Raw genomic sequence first — 16,721 nt, 5'->3', positions numbered from 1 at the left:
TGTGTTCCACCTGACTGATGACTGAGACCTCAGTGATCCCGTTCTCTGCCGCAGGTTCTGCTGGTGACCTATCTGCTCCCAGCGATGCCACCTACAATGCTTCATTGCTGTTATTTCCTGCTCTAAAACATAACTTTTTTTTTTGGCCAAGTGTCTATAGATAGCTAAAGTTTTCAGTTCTCTAGGTGTTAAGGAAAAAGCTAATTTGCAGGCACAGGTAAAACTTAACTGCTATCTAATACTGTTTTGCAGTGGGTAATAGGTATTACATAAGTTCTTGCAAAGTTGTCTTACTGTCTTTCTCAAGGAGGTAGTCTCTTCAGTTACTTTCTCAACTAATCATAGGGATTCAGATCGAGTCCATATGTTCAAATAGAAAAACTGATACCATAATCACGGCCCTATTCTCCTCTCTTTATTTTATTCCTTCCCCAGCCTCAAAATTTTTTTTCCTCCAAATTCAGAATAGAAGAGTAGAAGTTTGGGTTGAGGTCCGTGGGTATAGTAGAGGAAAGGCTATAGACGGATTTTCTGCATTGGCCGTGTTTGAACTCCACCATCTGAATCAGGAATTCTCAAGCATGGTCTCCAGATCAGCAGCAGCAGCAGCGCTTGCTTGTGAATTCGTGAGAAACACCCATTTACCATTTCCACCCCGGACTTACTGAATTAGAAATTCTAGGGACAGGAAAGAACTAATTGTGTTCTGAACAGCTCTTAAGGAGATTCTAATGCAGCTAAAGTTTGGTCCAGATACAGTGTAAGAATTACTGACCTAGGAAATCATACTTTTTATACAGCAATGCACAGATGAATGTTTAACATAAAGGCATTTAAAGCAAAGGGCTTTTGTTATTCTTATTATTGTCATTGATCCCCTTAATCTCCTCTGAGAAAAGTAAAATAGATTTTAAGAATAATTTTTGGTTATTGTTTCAACGTCAGGTTTTATTGATTAGAATTGACTATATCTCCATTACTTCATCAAGTTAGTTTGCAATTTTTTTTGAAGTGTCAGTGGTTAATTTGAGGAGTGAAAATTTGGGAGGGGGGTTGAAATTCTGCTTTTGTGTTTTAAATGTTTACCACACCTTTTTAGATTTCTAAGGCTCAGGTTTTTACTCATCATTCAAATTAGGCTATGTGTTATTTCTGCCTTGTTGAAGCAGGGTTTTTTTTAACTTTCTTGTCACTTTTCTTATATTTTACTATTATAGTCTAATTTACTCAGTGAAAGACAAAATTTTCAATTAAGTGTATTAGAGATGAGCACAATATATGTCAGTTTTTTTTTTAAAGAATGTGAGCAATCTCAGCAATTAAAACACTCCTGGTGGTTCATGTTAATTTCATGAGTAAGTGTACTTCTAAGCTGTTACAACAAGCTGACCTACTTGACATATTTCATTCATCCTTGGGCAACCTAACTTGAAGTTATGTAACATTCATCTTATTTGAAACATGCTTAACAAAGATTTCCAGATTAATCTCCGACATTTTAAAATAAAATCCGTTAATTAATAACAGAACAATCAACTGAGGATGGCAACAGTGCCTTGGATTTTCGGTTTCCCCTTAATGATGAAATTTAAAAGAAGAACCTCCATACAACCAAAACATTACTATTTGTAAGGGCCAATAAAAACATCATATAAGGACCAATAAAAACAAATATTATATATACACATATATTTACTCATATTTATATAACTCTATACATATTTTTTAAGGTTGACCACTTTTCAAAGTAGATCTATAAATATACTAGCAATATACAGTTCAGAACCCAGACATTATAAACTAAAAGTCAATATTTTTTAAAGCATAATAATTGGATTTATCGGTAAATTAATATAAGATTGAATGTGTACACAAATTTGATTGGTTGAGTTAGATCATTCAATAAGTTGATATAATGATGAACTTTAATTCCCTTTTGAAAATGTCACATTTTAAAATCTTAATATGCTTTTAAATTACATATTTAGATTACTTTAAAATTGATGAAAATACTCTTCATTGTATGTCTGAGATGTGTATGCATGTTCTAAGTTTCTTTCAGTTTAAGTCTTTCCTGTACCACAGCTTTTAATTTTCTGCTTTTATGAATATTCTAAAATTTAAGCCTGTTTATTGCCTTTCAATAATACCCAACAGAACTTATTTTAAGCAGCCAGATAAAAGCCAAGCAAGTGTGAAGGGTACAAATTATACTTCTTAATGGTGTGAGGAAGTATCTATAAAGCTATTTATGATGGATTAAATTATAGGTCCACATAATTAGGTCACCTCAGACACTTAAAAATGGGTAAATTTTAGCAAATACTTTTTTAAATAAAACACTGTTTCCTAAAAAGTCTGCCTGAAGACCTGAACTAAAAACTGTTACCTGAGGTCAATGAATTGAGGAAGATATGGCTACTCTATATTTTCAAAATATAATATTAACATTGTAAATGTATAATAGAAATAATCCTCTGGGTGCTTAACTTGTCTTTTTTAGACCTTCAAATCTTATTCCTTTATCATAAAATATCACCATTATAAGACAAAATTCATGGTTAAGAACTGTATGACCAAATTATGTCTAAGAATTTCTTAAATATATATTCAAAATAAATACCTCAATAAATTTAAAAATCCATTAAAATCAAACTAAAATGTTTCAGTTTAACTTGAAATTGAATACCATGTGCCATTAAATAAAATTTAAGCTTAAAACAGAATGTCTTTAAAATTCATGTATTTTTATTTATAAAAATAGAAAATTAATTAATTATACCTGCAAAAATTATCCTTCTCAAAGTTCATATATGTGGCATTATTCTTGCAAGGAAGTGAGTCACACAATGTTTGAAATCTCGTACAAAGCTTGCCTTTAAATATTGGTGAACAGATGCATTTGGTATCCTAGGAAAGATTAAAAGTATATTTTAGTAAGGTTTTTAGATATTTCAAAGATAAAGGATTTTTACCTGAAAATTATTTTCATAAGCATGTAGTAGAAGTTATTTTTGAAACAATATGAAATATTTTATTTTCCAAAATATCACAACAATGTCTCCTATTGAAAAATACCCTTCCGAACTATATATTTATATATTGATATATGTGAATTCAACACTCCTCTAATTATGAGCTGGGGACTATATTTCTCCCTTGAATGTAAGAAATTTCTGACTATAAAGTTATGCTTTGTGGCTTTTAAAGGTAGGTTTAAAAGACCATACAGTGTCAGTCTAATTACTTTGGAACCCAGTCCTCAAACCATATCAGGTAGTTAGATTTAGGATCTTGGCTGATACTTCCAGTTTACATTCCAGTTGATAGCCAGCATAACCACCATACCTGTATGTAAATAAGCCTTTAAGATGTAAATAAAAATAAATCCATGTTATAAGTTTTAATATGAATATTACTAATATAAAAATAGATGTTTGTGGGAACTCTTATTTTTTGTAGTATATATTTGAATGTTAAATTTAAAATATAAAACATAATATCAAATAATCAAAAGCTAAGAAAATAAAAAGCAATAAGTAAAACTAAAAAGTTATACAAAATTACATTGTTTACAAGGGAGAATTCTGATCCAAGAGAAAAAAAGAAATTAATTAGTGTTTTTTGAAATTGGAGTTTCTATTTAAAATGGGAAAAATTAAACAAAGTAGACTTTCTGATTTTTCTGAGTTTGAGTAATATAATCAGTTAATAAAAGCTAAAATTATTTATACTTAAAATACTTTGTTTTTCAAATTGTAAAAATGTATTAAAACCACTGTCTTAGGCCCTGGCCGGTTGGCTTAGTGGTAGAGCATCAGCCTGGCATGCAGGAGTCCCAGGTTCAATTCCTGGCCAGGGCACACAGGAGAAGCACCCATCTGCTTCTCCACCCCTCCCCCTCTCCTTCCTCTCTGTCTCTCTCTTCCCCTCCCGCAGCCAAGGCTCCATTGGAGCAAAGTTTGAACGGGCGCTGAGGATGGCTCTATGGCCTCTGCCTCAGGCACTAGAATGGCTCTGATTGTGGCAGAGCGATGCCCCAGATGGGCATAGCATTGCCCCCTGGTGGGCATGCCGGGAGGATCCCGGTAGGGTTCATGTGGGAGTCTGTCTGACTGCCTCCCCGTTTCCAGCTTCAGAAAGGTACAAAAACAAAACAAAACAAAAAAAAAAAAAAAAAAAAAAAACCCACTGTCTTGATGGTTAAATTCAGACTTACATTTAAAATAATGCAGTCAGCACCATTCTGACACGATATGGATGAATTCTTATTGGTATCAATTTCACAGTTTTGTTTGAGAAATCCTTCTGGATGCTTGCAAATGTAAGCACAGCTTTCATTCTGGCAAATTCCCCTTTTCCAACCAGACCAAGAAACAAAACGTTCCACTGACTCTTCACAGAATGGACCTTAAAAGATCACAGACACAAAAAGAAAATATGAACATAGATATGTAGTCAAACTTATTATTGAAAAAAGTCTCTAGAGTTCACAAAATTGAATTTTGTTTTGTTTTGTTTTGTTTTTTTAGTGAGAGGAGGGGAGGCAGAGAGAGACTCCTGCATGCAACCCAACAAGTTTCCATCCGGCAAGTCCTGTAGGGAGTGATGCTCTGCCCACGTGAGGCCCTTGCTCTGTTGCCACTGGAGCCATTTTTTTAGCACCAAAAGCGGAGGCCATTGAGCCATCCTCAGGGTCTGGGGCCAATTCACTGTAATCGAGCCATGCTGCAGGAAGAGAGGAGAGAGAGAGAGAGAGAGTAAGAGAGGGAGGGGTGGAGAAGCAGATGGGCATTTCTCCTGTGTGTCCTGACCAGGAATTGAACCTGGGACTTCCACACACTGGGCCGATGCTCTACCACTGAGCCAACCAGACAGGGCCTCACTAAATTTTTTTTTTACCAGATTTTTCATGGTATAATTTATATATCATAGAATGCATCCATTGAAAATCGATAATTCAATAACTTTTGTGAATGTACAGAGCTATTCACTCATCAGCACTATCCAGTTTTAACCCATTTTATGACCCAAAGAAGACCTCTTTTCTGGTTACTCTTTGTTCACAACTATAGTTCTAGGTACCATTAATCATTCTGTTTTCAGCGATTTGCTTTTTCTGGGCAGTTTATATAAATGCTATAGTACAATATGTTGTCCTTTGTGATTGGTGTCTTTGCTTACCATAGTTTTGAGGATTTTTCATGTTGTATTATGTATCAGAACTTTGTTACTTTTATTGCCAAAGAGCAATTCACAATGTATACATTTTGCTTATTCATTTATCAATTAATAAACATTTGACTTGTTTCACTTTGTATTTTTTTAATTGAGATATCATTGACATTTAACATTATATAATTATATATATATAAATTCTAGGTGTACATTATAATAATGTAAATATTGAGAAGTGATCATAAGTTCTGTTAAAATTTATTACCACCCACAGTAACAATTTTTTTCTTATGATGAGAACTTGAAGATTTACTTTCTTAGCAACTTTTATAAATTATGAATTCACACACAAATATTTGCGTTGATACTTTTTTCATATCTCTTGGACAGATTCCTAGTGGCAGAATTGCTAAGGTATATGACAAATTTATGCATAACTTTTTTAAAAGTTACTAAACCGTTTTTGCAAAGTGGCTATTCCATTTTACATTCACACCAGCAATTCATGAGATATCCTGTTTCTCCAGGTTTTTGTAAACATCTGATATTGTCTACTTTCTTTTTTAGCCATTCCTTTGTGTATGACATAGTATCTCTTTGTGGTTTCAGTGTGCATTTCCATAAAAATAACAGTTTTGAGTATCTTCTCATATGTTTATTATCCATTTGTACACCCTCTTAATGAAATTCCTATTAAAAATGTAGACTAAATTGTGTAATTTGTTTTCTTATTTTTAAAAAGTACTTACTCTTTGAATATTCTAAATAGAATTCCATTATGATATATGTGATTTGCAAATATTTTCTCCTTGTTTTGCCTTGTCTTTTCTATTCATGTTCTGAATTGGTGACTTTTAGGTTAAAAAATGTTATAATTTAAGTCCAAATTATAATTTTTTCTTTCATTTTATTAAGTTCAATTTGTAATTTTTTTTACATATCCTACTTATCATGTTTTTTGGTGTAATATTAAAGAAAACTGAATAATCAATGGTAATAAAATTTTCTTTTATATTTTATTAGAAATGTTATTATTTTAGTCTTACATTTAGATTTCCAATGTGCTTTAGTTAATTTTTTATATGATGTGATGTAAGGATATGTTACATCATATACAAATATAAGTATAGGTGTGTTTCTATATATAACTTTTATATGCTGATATACAATTGTCTCAACAATTTTTGTTTGAAAAGACTCATTTTTATCCATTTGATTTTCTCTTTCAGTATTTTAAAAATTCAATTGACCAACAGGCTTATGTATCAACACACTGTCTGGCTAAATGGAACTTGATAGTACTTTTTGAAGTTGGACAGTCACCTAACTTTTTCCTTTTCTTTTACAGTTTCACATAAGTTTTGTATGAGCTTGTCAATTTCTATAAAAAAAAAGCCAGCTGGAATATTGAAAGAGATTTCAATGAATCCATAGATAAAGTAGGAAGAATTACTATTTTAATAGTCTGGAGTTCTAATCAATGAATATATAAATACAATACCTTTTCATTTGGTTAGATATTTTTTCATGTATCTCAGTAATGCTTATAGTTTCAGTTAAAATAAATTATCTGATATTAAGGATTTTATCATTTTGATACTATTGTAAAGGAAATTGTTTTCTTAATTTTAATTTTGGAATTTTGTTGCTCATATATAAAAATACAAATATTTGTTGGGTATTATCTTGTATCCTACAAACTTTATAAACTTATACTATTCTTGTAGTACTTCTTTGGATTCCTTAGGTTTTTCTATATATGAAATCATGGCATTTGTTAATGAAGATATAACAGTTTTATTCATCTTTTTTGGTCAGTATGTACTGTACAATTTTAACTAGAAATAGTGAAAGTGCTTATCACTGACTTGTTTTCATTCTTAGAAACAAGTTTGCCAGCCTGACATCATTTGTATGATGTTAACAGAACAATTGTCACTGATGCTTTTGATCAGAGGGTGAGAGTTTTGTTCTCTTTCTAATCTCTAGAATTTTTATAATAAATGCATGTTAGATTTTTGACAAATATTTTTGTTTTTACAAATCTTTTTCTGCATATTGACATTATGTGGTTTTGTCCTTCATACTAGTAATGTGTATTACATTAACTGATTTTCAGAGGTTAGACCAATCTTGCATTCCTGGGGGGGAAAAATCCCACTTTGCTAGAGTACAAAACATTTTATGTTATTGAGTTTAATGTGCTCATAACTTAAAGATTTTTAACCTGTATTAATAAGTGATATTGGTTTTTAGTTTTCTTATTTTGGGTATTTGCTTGGTTTTGGTATGATGGTAATAGTGGTCTCATAAACTGTGTTCATTTCTACATTTTTGTAAAGTTTACAAAGATTAGTACTAATCCTTTAAATATGTGTTGGTCTATGTAGATTTTCTATTCTTGAGACAGTTTAGTAATTTGTACCTTTTATTAATTTGTTTATTCCACTTAAGTGGTCTAATTTGTTGGCATGTGGTATTTATAGTTTTTTCATAGAATTTTAAAAAATTTTAATGGACATTAATGATATACACAATTTAAATCCTGGCTTTGTTAATTTGTGTCTTCTTCTTTTCTTTTCCCCCTTGGTCATTCCAATTGAAGATATGTCAATTTTGGTTTTCTTAAATATGAGATTTTGTATCATCAAATTTTGTCATCGGTTTTTATAATTTTTGCTATAACCTTACCATTTCCTTTCTTTTCTGTTCAGTTTGTTCTTCTTTTTCTAGTTATTTGGGTAAAAGCTTAGGATATTGATGTGAGAGCTTTTTCTTTTTTAATATAAAATCTTAGAACTAAATTTAGCTAAATTTCCTATGTAAATGTAACTACTTCTTTGACTTAGGTAATTTTAAAAATATGTTTAATTTCCAAAATATTGAAGATTTCTCAAAAATTGTCTGCCATTGGCCCTGGCTGGTTGGCTCAGCAGTAGAACATCTGCTCTATGTGTAGAAGCCCCAGGTTCTATTCCAGGCCAGGGCACACAGGAGAAGCACCCATCTGCTTCTCCCCTCTCCCCCCTCTCTGTTCTCTCTATCTCTCTCTTCCCCTCCTGCAGCCAAGGCTCCATTAGAGCCAAGTTGGCTTGGGAGCTGAGGATGACTCCATGGCCTCCACCTCAGGCATTAGAATGCCTTGGACTGCAGTGGAACAATGACCCAGAGGAGCTGAGCATTGCCCCCTGGTGGGCATCTGGGTGGATCACGTTTGGGCACATGTGGGAGTCTGTCTGTCTGCCTCCCACCCTCCCATTCTCACTTTGTAAAAAAATAAAATAAAATAATAATTGCTGTTAATTTCTAATTTGACTCTGTTAAAACTGAAATGCATATATTGTACAATTTTAATTCCTTTGGATTAAGATTTGTTTATATATATTATATATAAACAAAGTTGAGTAAGTATGTTAGGCACTTGATGCAATGTGAATCTGTGCCCTAGGAAGTCCCTTGCCTCCCTCTAGTTCCCTCCTTAGAATCATATAAATAGAATAAATAAAGATAGTAGTGATATTAAGGCCCAAGTCTAGGAGTTCCATTGCAGCTTTCATAAAACCTGGATCAACATGTTTCATTGCAGAGTTGAGAGGCATTAGTCAGACTGTGCTCAGTATGCTGTCCTTAGGCACATCATGGTGTCAATAAAAATACCTGCAGTAGTGAACTGACAACCCTTACCATGTCTGTTAACTCTTAATTTTCAATAGGAAAATGTGCTTTTTTTAGTTGTTGTTTTCCTGTATAGGGCTTTGAACAATTTATATGTATGTGTTTGGAGACTTGAACAGTGAAATATCTGACTTCGTCCTAAAAATGACAGCTTGTCCTTCGGAAATTATCTATAGAAATCTGTTTTAAAGTCTCCGTACTTCAAGTTCATAAACTTGTCAACCAATTCATTATATAACCCAAGGTTCACAAGTATACATGCTTATTGGGGGAAAACAAACTTTATATAAAAGTAATTCATTATTATGTGAACAGGAGCATCAAGAAAATTAAGCAACAAAGAATTAAGTTAATTAGCAATTGAATACAAGCCAAAAAAAGCCTCACTTAAATGATATGCTGTTAATTGATTCGAAGTTTGAATTGTGTACAAAATTCTAAAATATAAAGACATAAAGTCAGCATAAAATGTTGAGTGTCCGCACCATTGATGTTATTTTATTAAAATAATTCAACCTCTAATTTTAGAATATTAGTACATGAGTAATTATTTTGATCACATAAGAAAATACAAATGTGTATTTCTCAATATTCTGATATATTAACATTATACTATTAAATGATTACATCTAGAAAATACCACTCAATTCTATTTAACACAAACATTAGCATCATGTTAAGAAACTGAATGATAGTACTTTAAATGTATGTAATGCTTGACATTTTCATGGCACTTATAACCATATTTTTTATATAATTCCTAAGACATACCTTAAATTTATAAAAAGACATTATTATCCAATTTTATACTTGAATTTTCTTTTAAATAAAATGTTAATTTTATTAGAGGTTAAGCAACCAGCAACATATCACACAATTGGATAATTAATGCCAGATTAATAAAAAAAATTTGTGCATCCACATAATCTTATTATAACTCCAAACTCTTTTCACTACAACATATGACCACAATATTAGTTCCGTAAAAAAAGTAGAAGACCTAAATATCACTTTATTGTTAGCATTAGTACAATATTCTTACTCTAGGATATAACATTATGCTGTCCAGCATTATATAAAGAATATTAAAAAAAATGAATAGAACATTTTTTGGATTCTACAAACAACAATTTCCCAACATAGAACTATACCTTTGTAGATATGTGTCATGGCAGTTTTCAACATAATCCACAGAGTAAAATAGTGAACAGCAAAATGTGCATTTTTTTAGCATTTATTTTAAAATAATTAACAACATTGCAAAGATAGTATTAAGAACTTCTACATACAGTTACATCTTATACAACTGTGTCTATCTGTATAAAAGTAATATCAAAACTAAAGAAATCAACATTAATACAATGTATGGATATTGTTCTATGTTATTTTATCACAAATGTAATAGATTCAGGTGACCATCACCTGTATCAATATACAGAACTACTTCATCATCATAAAGTTTCCTTTAGTTTATCCCTTTGTTTTTTACTTATCCTTTTTCCCTCTACCATTTTTACACACTGGCAACCATTACTTTCTTCTTCATCTCTATCGTTTCACATTTCAATATTGTTATATAAGTGGAACAATACAATATGTGGGTTTTTTCAAAACTGGCTTATTTTTTATTTGTTTGTTGTTACTTATAAGTGAAAGTCTTTAAAAAAAACTCTAAGTTCTTATGGACTTATCTTATTATAGGAAATTAAAAGAAAAAGTTTGTACAAACTTGCGCAAAGTAGTATGGGATAGTGGCACAGACTGAAAGTGACCAGCAATGATACTCCAAATAGAGAAGAAGTCAACAACCAGAAAGCTATCTGCTATCTCACTAGTGAAACCTAGACTGGTGTTTGGAATACTGCAGGTGCAGAGAAAGTAAAGCTCACCTCTTATGCTCAAGTCTACCTAAACTTTCTTTATATGTCATATGTATTCTAGTTAATGAGATCTTAGTGGAAATTCTGGGTGTCCAGTTCAGGTCAAAGACTTTTAGTCTCTCACTCTTTCACCTCTCACTCTTTTGTCTCTCACTCTTTCACTGGTGGCCTGGAAGTCATATGTTCTATTTAGTTTATGTGAACTATCCCAGAAGATTGAGCTCCTGGTCATTATTGAGAAAAAAAACCCTACAATGTAAAGATACCAGAATTCAGTGACCTTTGTGTGAGTAAGAAAAACTTGGAGCATTGGCCGTCTGGCTCAGTGGTAGAGCATTGGCTCCACGTGTGGAAGTCCAAATTCAATTCCCAGTCAGGGCACACAGAAGCACGCATCTGCTTCTCCATCCCTTCCCCTCTCCTCTCGCTTCTCTTTCTCTCTCTCTCTCTCTCTCTCTCTGTCCTTCAGCCATGTCTTGATTAGAGTGAGTTGGCTCTGGGCACTAAGGATGGCTCCATGGCCTCCGTCTCAGGCACTAAGAAGAGCTCAGCTGCTGAGCAATGAAGCAACACCCAAGTTGGGCAGAGCATCACCCCCTAGTGGGTTTTCTGGGTGGATCTCACTTGGGGTGCATGTGAGAGACTATCTGACTCCCCTCTTCTCACTGAATTATAAAAAAAACAAAACAAACAAAAAAACAAAACATTGAGTTACGGTGTATTAGTTCACTGAATATAATCTAGCCTAGCTTGAAAATCATGAAATATTTTACTAAAATTGAGCTTGTGCCATAACAAGAACTTTAACTTGTGAAACTGGATTATTGGGTGTTTGGCAGTAAGAAAATGTAAAAGGCTGAACAGATGACAATTCACATTATAAAGTATCACTTGCTATAACTTGAGAAGAATTTGAATTCATGCTTAGTAGCTATACCAAAAGAGGTTTAGAAACCACAAATTTAGTATAAATTTTCAGTTACTATTTACTGCTTTGGCAAGATAATATATAAAATAGATACACTAGGGACTATCTTTATGCACAAAGAAAAGAATGTATACATTGGAAATGTTCGGGACCAATATTAGAAATAAAAATGTATACTAGAAGTATGACTATTTCTGGTTTAGAATATATGGGTTCTGCTTCTATTTCTAATTTTTGTTATAGTATTTGTATGAGTCACCATGTGAAAATAAATCCCTTTATATCAAAATAAAAAACCTATTCAATATAAAAGGAATTACTGGAGGGTAAATGTAAAAGTAGGTGATACATCATTCCATTTTAAGCTTTTTCAAATACTAAGGCACATGTTCACTGCCAGCAGATGATGAATCTGGATAATACTACATTTTGTTGTTGTTTTTTATTTGGGCAACCACATATAATAAAAATAAATCATGCAAAATCTTCAAGAAATCATAACATAATATCTCTAACTTCTAAAAACCATAGCTACTTATTTAGTCAAAACACTTAAACAACCTAAATTTAAAAATAATAAATAGCTCAAGAAATGTTGCAAAAAAATAAAATAGTTAAAATTAACATCAATAGTTCAGATTCTTGCCTGACCAGAGAGTGGTGCAGTGGATAGAGCATCAGACTGGAATGAAGAAGACCCTGGTTCAAAACCCAAAAACACAAGGTTGCCGGTTTGAGCGCAGCTTACCAGCTTGAACCCAAAGTTGCTGGCTTGAGCAAGGGGTCACTCACTCTGCTGTAGCCTCCCAGACAAAGCACATATGAGAAAACAATCAATGAACAACTAAGGTGCTAAAACGAAGAATTGATGCTTCTCATCTCTACTTCCTGTCTGTCTGTCCCTAGCTGTCCCTATCTCTGTCTCTCTCTCTCTCTGTTTCTGTCAGATACACACACAAAAAGTTCAGATTTAGTTATTTTAAAATGACAGATTTGTTAATTTATTTTAATAAAAATCAATTATAAAGATGTACAAGTCATTACTAGTGAAAAAGAAGTAAACAAATAAAAAATGCAAACTTTGAAAACAATAAAGTAGCAATTTCTATACAATTAACCAGAGATACTCTGAAAAGTGAGGGATTGGAACAACAAATGATTTCATGCTACATCATATGCATGTGGGCACCTACTACATCAATGTGTTTATCAGTGTATCATATATGCTCTGTGTTTTAATGTACAGTCTTTTAAATAAAAATGAAATAATGTATTTAGCATTTACTCTGCAGTAAAGAATATTCTATATCTGCTATAAATTATATTACATATATTTTTCTCAATTGAATTTGCATGTTACAAAGGAATATTAGGGTAGTACTAAGGAAAAACTATAACAATTGTGTAATAATATCAGCTGTTTCTTCCTGTCAACAAATGTATGTCTGTATCTTATACATATGTATAATGTATCTATCCTTTCTATTTATACATTCAAAAAATACAACCAATTTTTGTAGTCATTAGGAAAATTAGTATAGAGCCTGACCAGGTGGTGGCGCAATGGATAGGGCATTGGACTGGGATACGGAGGACCCAGGTTCGAGACCCCGAGGTCGCCAGCTTGAGTGCAGGCTCATCTGGTTTGAGCAAGAAAAGCTTACAAACTTGGATCCAAGGTTGCTGGCTTGAGCAAGGGGTTACTCGGTCTGCAGAAAGCCCGCGGTCAAGGCACATATGAGAAAGCAGTCAATGAACAACTGAGGTGTCGCAACAAAAACCTGATGATTGATGCTTCTCCTCTCTCTCTGTTCCTGTCTGTCCCTATATATTCCTCTCTCTGACTCTCTCTCTCTCTGTCTCTGTAATACATAAATAAATAAATAAATAAATAAATAAATAAATAAATAAATAAAATAAGTTTTAAAAAAAAAGAAACTAGTATAGAGAAACCAGTCATCCATTTGTCTAGAACTAAAATTTAGTCTAGAAGAAAAAATTTATGAAAATGTTTGCTTATAACTAATTGAGAGGTGATAGGAAAAGAGCTTTAGAATGATGGAATATGTCTGTGAGAGAAAAGCAGGGAATTAGAGAGACTGGGTTATATTTGGATCACTAGATCAATTTCCCCAAATCTCAACAACATTTGAAAATAACTGATGATAAACATGGTGTGACTGAATTATTTGAAGTCAACTATATTTTTAAAAATTAAGACACATATTTTTAAAAATTAAGTAATTTCTCTTTCTTAAGTTATTTATACAGATGAAAACTGAAGCCCTCACTTAGAGTTTAAGAAATACTGATTTATACAATTAGAAATTCACTGATTTACTTATTAGTAATTTTGTTTACTTCTTTCTCTTGAACCTTATATCTTCTCTAATTTTGTGTCTGTTGCTAATTTATATTCTCAATAATTCTTTCATATTATTTTGCTAGGACACAATCTTCCTGATATTAGCATGCATAGAAGGCTATTTGTTGACCCTTAGTCTTGAATGCAACTTCAGTTGTGTATAAGATTAAATTATCAATGTAATTTTGGTATACAGCTCAGTAGACACTATAATAAAAGCATAGCTTTATTTACTCTGCTACTTTGTGCAGTTAGTAAATTTAATGTACTGTGATAATTTTTATAATTTACTAATTGTTTTGTATTTATTCAAAGTTGATTGAGTGCTTGAACCTTTCTGGAATTTCTAAGTAATTTAAATATTTTAACCAGCACGTATTTAGAATCTTTTTGTTACTAATCCTACAATTTCTTGACTCTTTCAACCTACTCAAGTATTTCTTCAGAGTTGATATTTTTTCTTACTGTACTATTTTTTTTTCTTGCTGTACTATTTTTATTAGTTTACTCCCTTCTTGTTTTTGTTGCTTCATTCTAAGCTTTCTGTTATATATAGGCTACCATTTCTATAACCATCTTCTATGATGCAAGTGTCCTCTTATTTTTCCATGTTTAAATTGCTCATCATGTTTATATGATTTTGGGGGGAAAAACCTTGAATTCCATCTTTCAATACAATAATCATTATACATGCTATTTTCAGGCCACATATCTGATTCTTGAGTTAGTGATCATGAATTTAATAATGAAGAAACTTAAATTTTTAAATAACTGCTACAGTATCCTTTTGGATACACCTAAAAATATTGAACTTTTCTTATTTTTCCTTAAGTAGTTCAGCTTTCTCTAGTTTAGTTTTTAATCTTTGTTGAGTTTAGAATTTTACTTTAAGTGTTAATTAATGTAGATTCCTGTATAATATTTTACTTTTCTAATTACAGGGGAAGCATATAATGCACAAATAGGTGAATATATTGACACGTGACAATCTCAAGTTGAGTTCTTGTACCTTCTGATCTCCTTAAGTTTCATGAAATTGATTAACATAAACGTTGTCTCTACAGGGGGTTTTCATGTCACAACAGTCTCAACATACAATATTTTGAGTTTACAACACTCACACCCATAAAAACTTTAAAAAAAAGAGACATGAGTGTTTTGGCTTACAATATTAGTGCCGTACTTGCAGACTACATGAGTGAACTAGTTTGGTGCTTGCGGTGGAAGAACACACAGTAATGCAGCATTTGAATGAAGGATTTGGCATACCCAGAATGCTTACCTGTGCCATTTTTGGCTTACTTATGTTTTTATGTTCCAGATTATGATTCTACAACTGTGTTAGGATAGGTAAGTGACTTAGGCTAGGGTGTGTTTCAACTTACACCAAAATTCAGGTTACCTCACTATCTCACTATCATAGGAACAAACTGTGTTGTAATCCAAGGACCCCAGTGCTTATTTGAAAGTTTTCCTTTGCTGGAAAGTTTACTTCTGAGAGATTTTCTAAGTTTTATTTTTGTCCTTATTTTTCTCATCTAAATTCTCCTTGCATAGTATTAGCATAAACTGTATTTTCTCTCTAGACATTTTGTCCACACTACACTGTTTTAAAATAGTTATCCCAACACTTCCTACTAAATTTTCAAGTTAATTTTCCAAAAGATTTTCCAGTAACCCATTCTCACAAGTTTGATGTTGAACCTGGAATCTCTCCAATATTTCAAAGTGGGAAGAACTCTTTCTGCTGCCAAAGCATTTTCTAGTGCCTGTTTTAAACTGTAGTTTTCCCTGTTTGGTTTTTTAATCTCACTCTAACTTTATCCAGAATACTTGAAAAATATCTGATAATAATCTTCATTTTATTCTATAGCAACATCATAATTGTTCACTTTAACAAAATGTTTTATGGAATATAAGCATATATATTAGACCCACAAATTAATCAAGGTATTTAACTTTTTTTGAAAATATTTTTTCCCACAGATAAAAATTAAGAAAGTAATACTTTGATTCATTAATTTAGATGAATGTTATGTTTACCAACACTAAGTGGCAGGAAATCTTCTGGGCACTAGGGATATGAAGACCTGAGTTGATAGAAAATAAAACAAATGTAAAAAACAAATGATAAAACAGATATACATATATATATATATATATATATATATATATATATATATATATCATATGCTTAATGATAATAAATGCTATAAAAAATACAGCAGTGTGTCTGGACAAAGAATTTGGTTGTGATTATTTTGTATAGAGTGCTCTAGGAAAACCTCATTAATGAGGAGAATAACTAAGACCTGTAGAGAGATAGTAAAAAAAATACAAACAAAACTGCTGTGGCTTAATTGGGGAGAGTAATCTTACATTTAACTCCCCTAAAATTATTGTATTTTCCATTTTTGAAGTACCTTCTAAAATAATATATAACACAAGTTTGGGCACATTTATAATTTATTGCCTCCATTCAAATAAAGCTCCACTCAAGTACATTATATTGTCAAATTTGTTAATTTTTCCCAAGCTAATAGAACACCACTGTCTCACAATAGCTCTCCACAAATATTCACTGAATGACTGAATGAACCAACAAAGAATTTCAGAAGACAGTAAAAGCAAGTGCAAAGCCTTTGATTTGAGAGCATGCGGAGGGAGTTTAAAAGCATGAAGAAATCAGTGAGAA

The 16,721-nt window shown here is 32.0% G+C and overlaps 1 protein-coding gene across 1 annotated transcript in view; it reads right to left on the bottom strand.

Annotated features, from left to right (window-relative positions):
- EYS (eyes shut homolog) overlaps positions 1 to 16,721 on the bottom strand; it is a 1,965,296-nt gene that overhangs the window by 1,623,077 nt on the left and 325,498 nt on the right. The window contains 2 exon segments of the mRNA XM_066360293.1: positions 2,783 to 2,910; positions 4,220 to 4,410. Of these exon segments, the coding sequence (XP_066216390.1) occupies positions 2,783 to 2,910; positions 4,220 to 4,410 (319 nt within the window).

This window comes from Saccopteryx leptura, chromosome 1 (assembly GCF_036850995.1).
Source record: "Saccopteryx leptura isolate mSacLep1 chromosome 1, mSacLep1_pri_phased_curated, whole genome shotgun sequence".
NCBI lineage: Eukaryota > Metazoa > Chordata > Mammalia > Chiroptera > Emballonuridae > Saccopteryx > Saccopteryx leptura.
The sequence above is the reverse complement of the archived record's forward strand: the minus strand, read 5'-3'. Positions and strand labels throughout refer to the sequence as shown.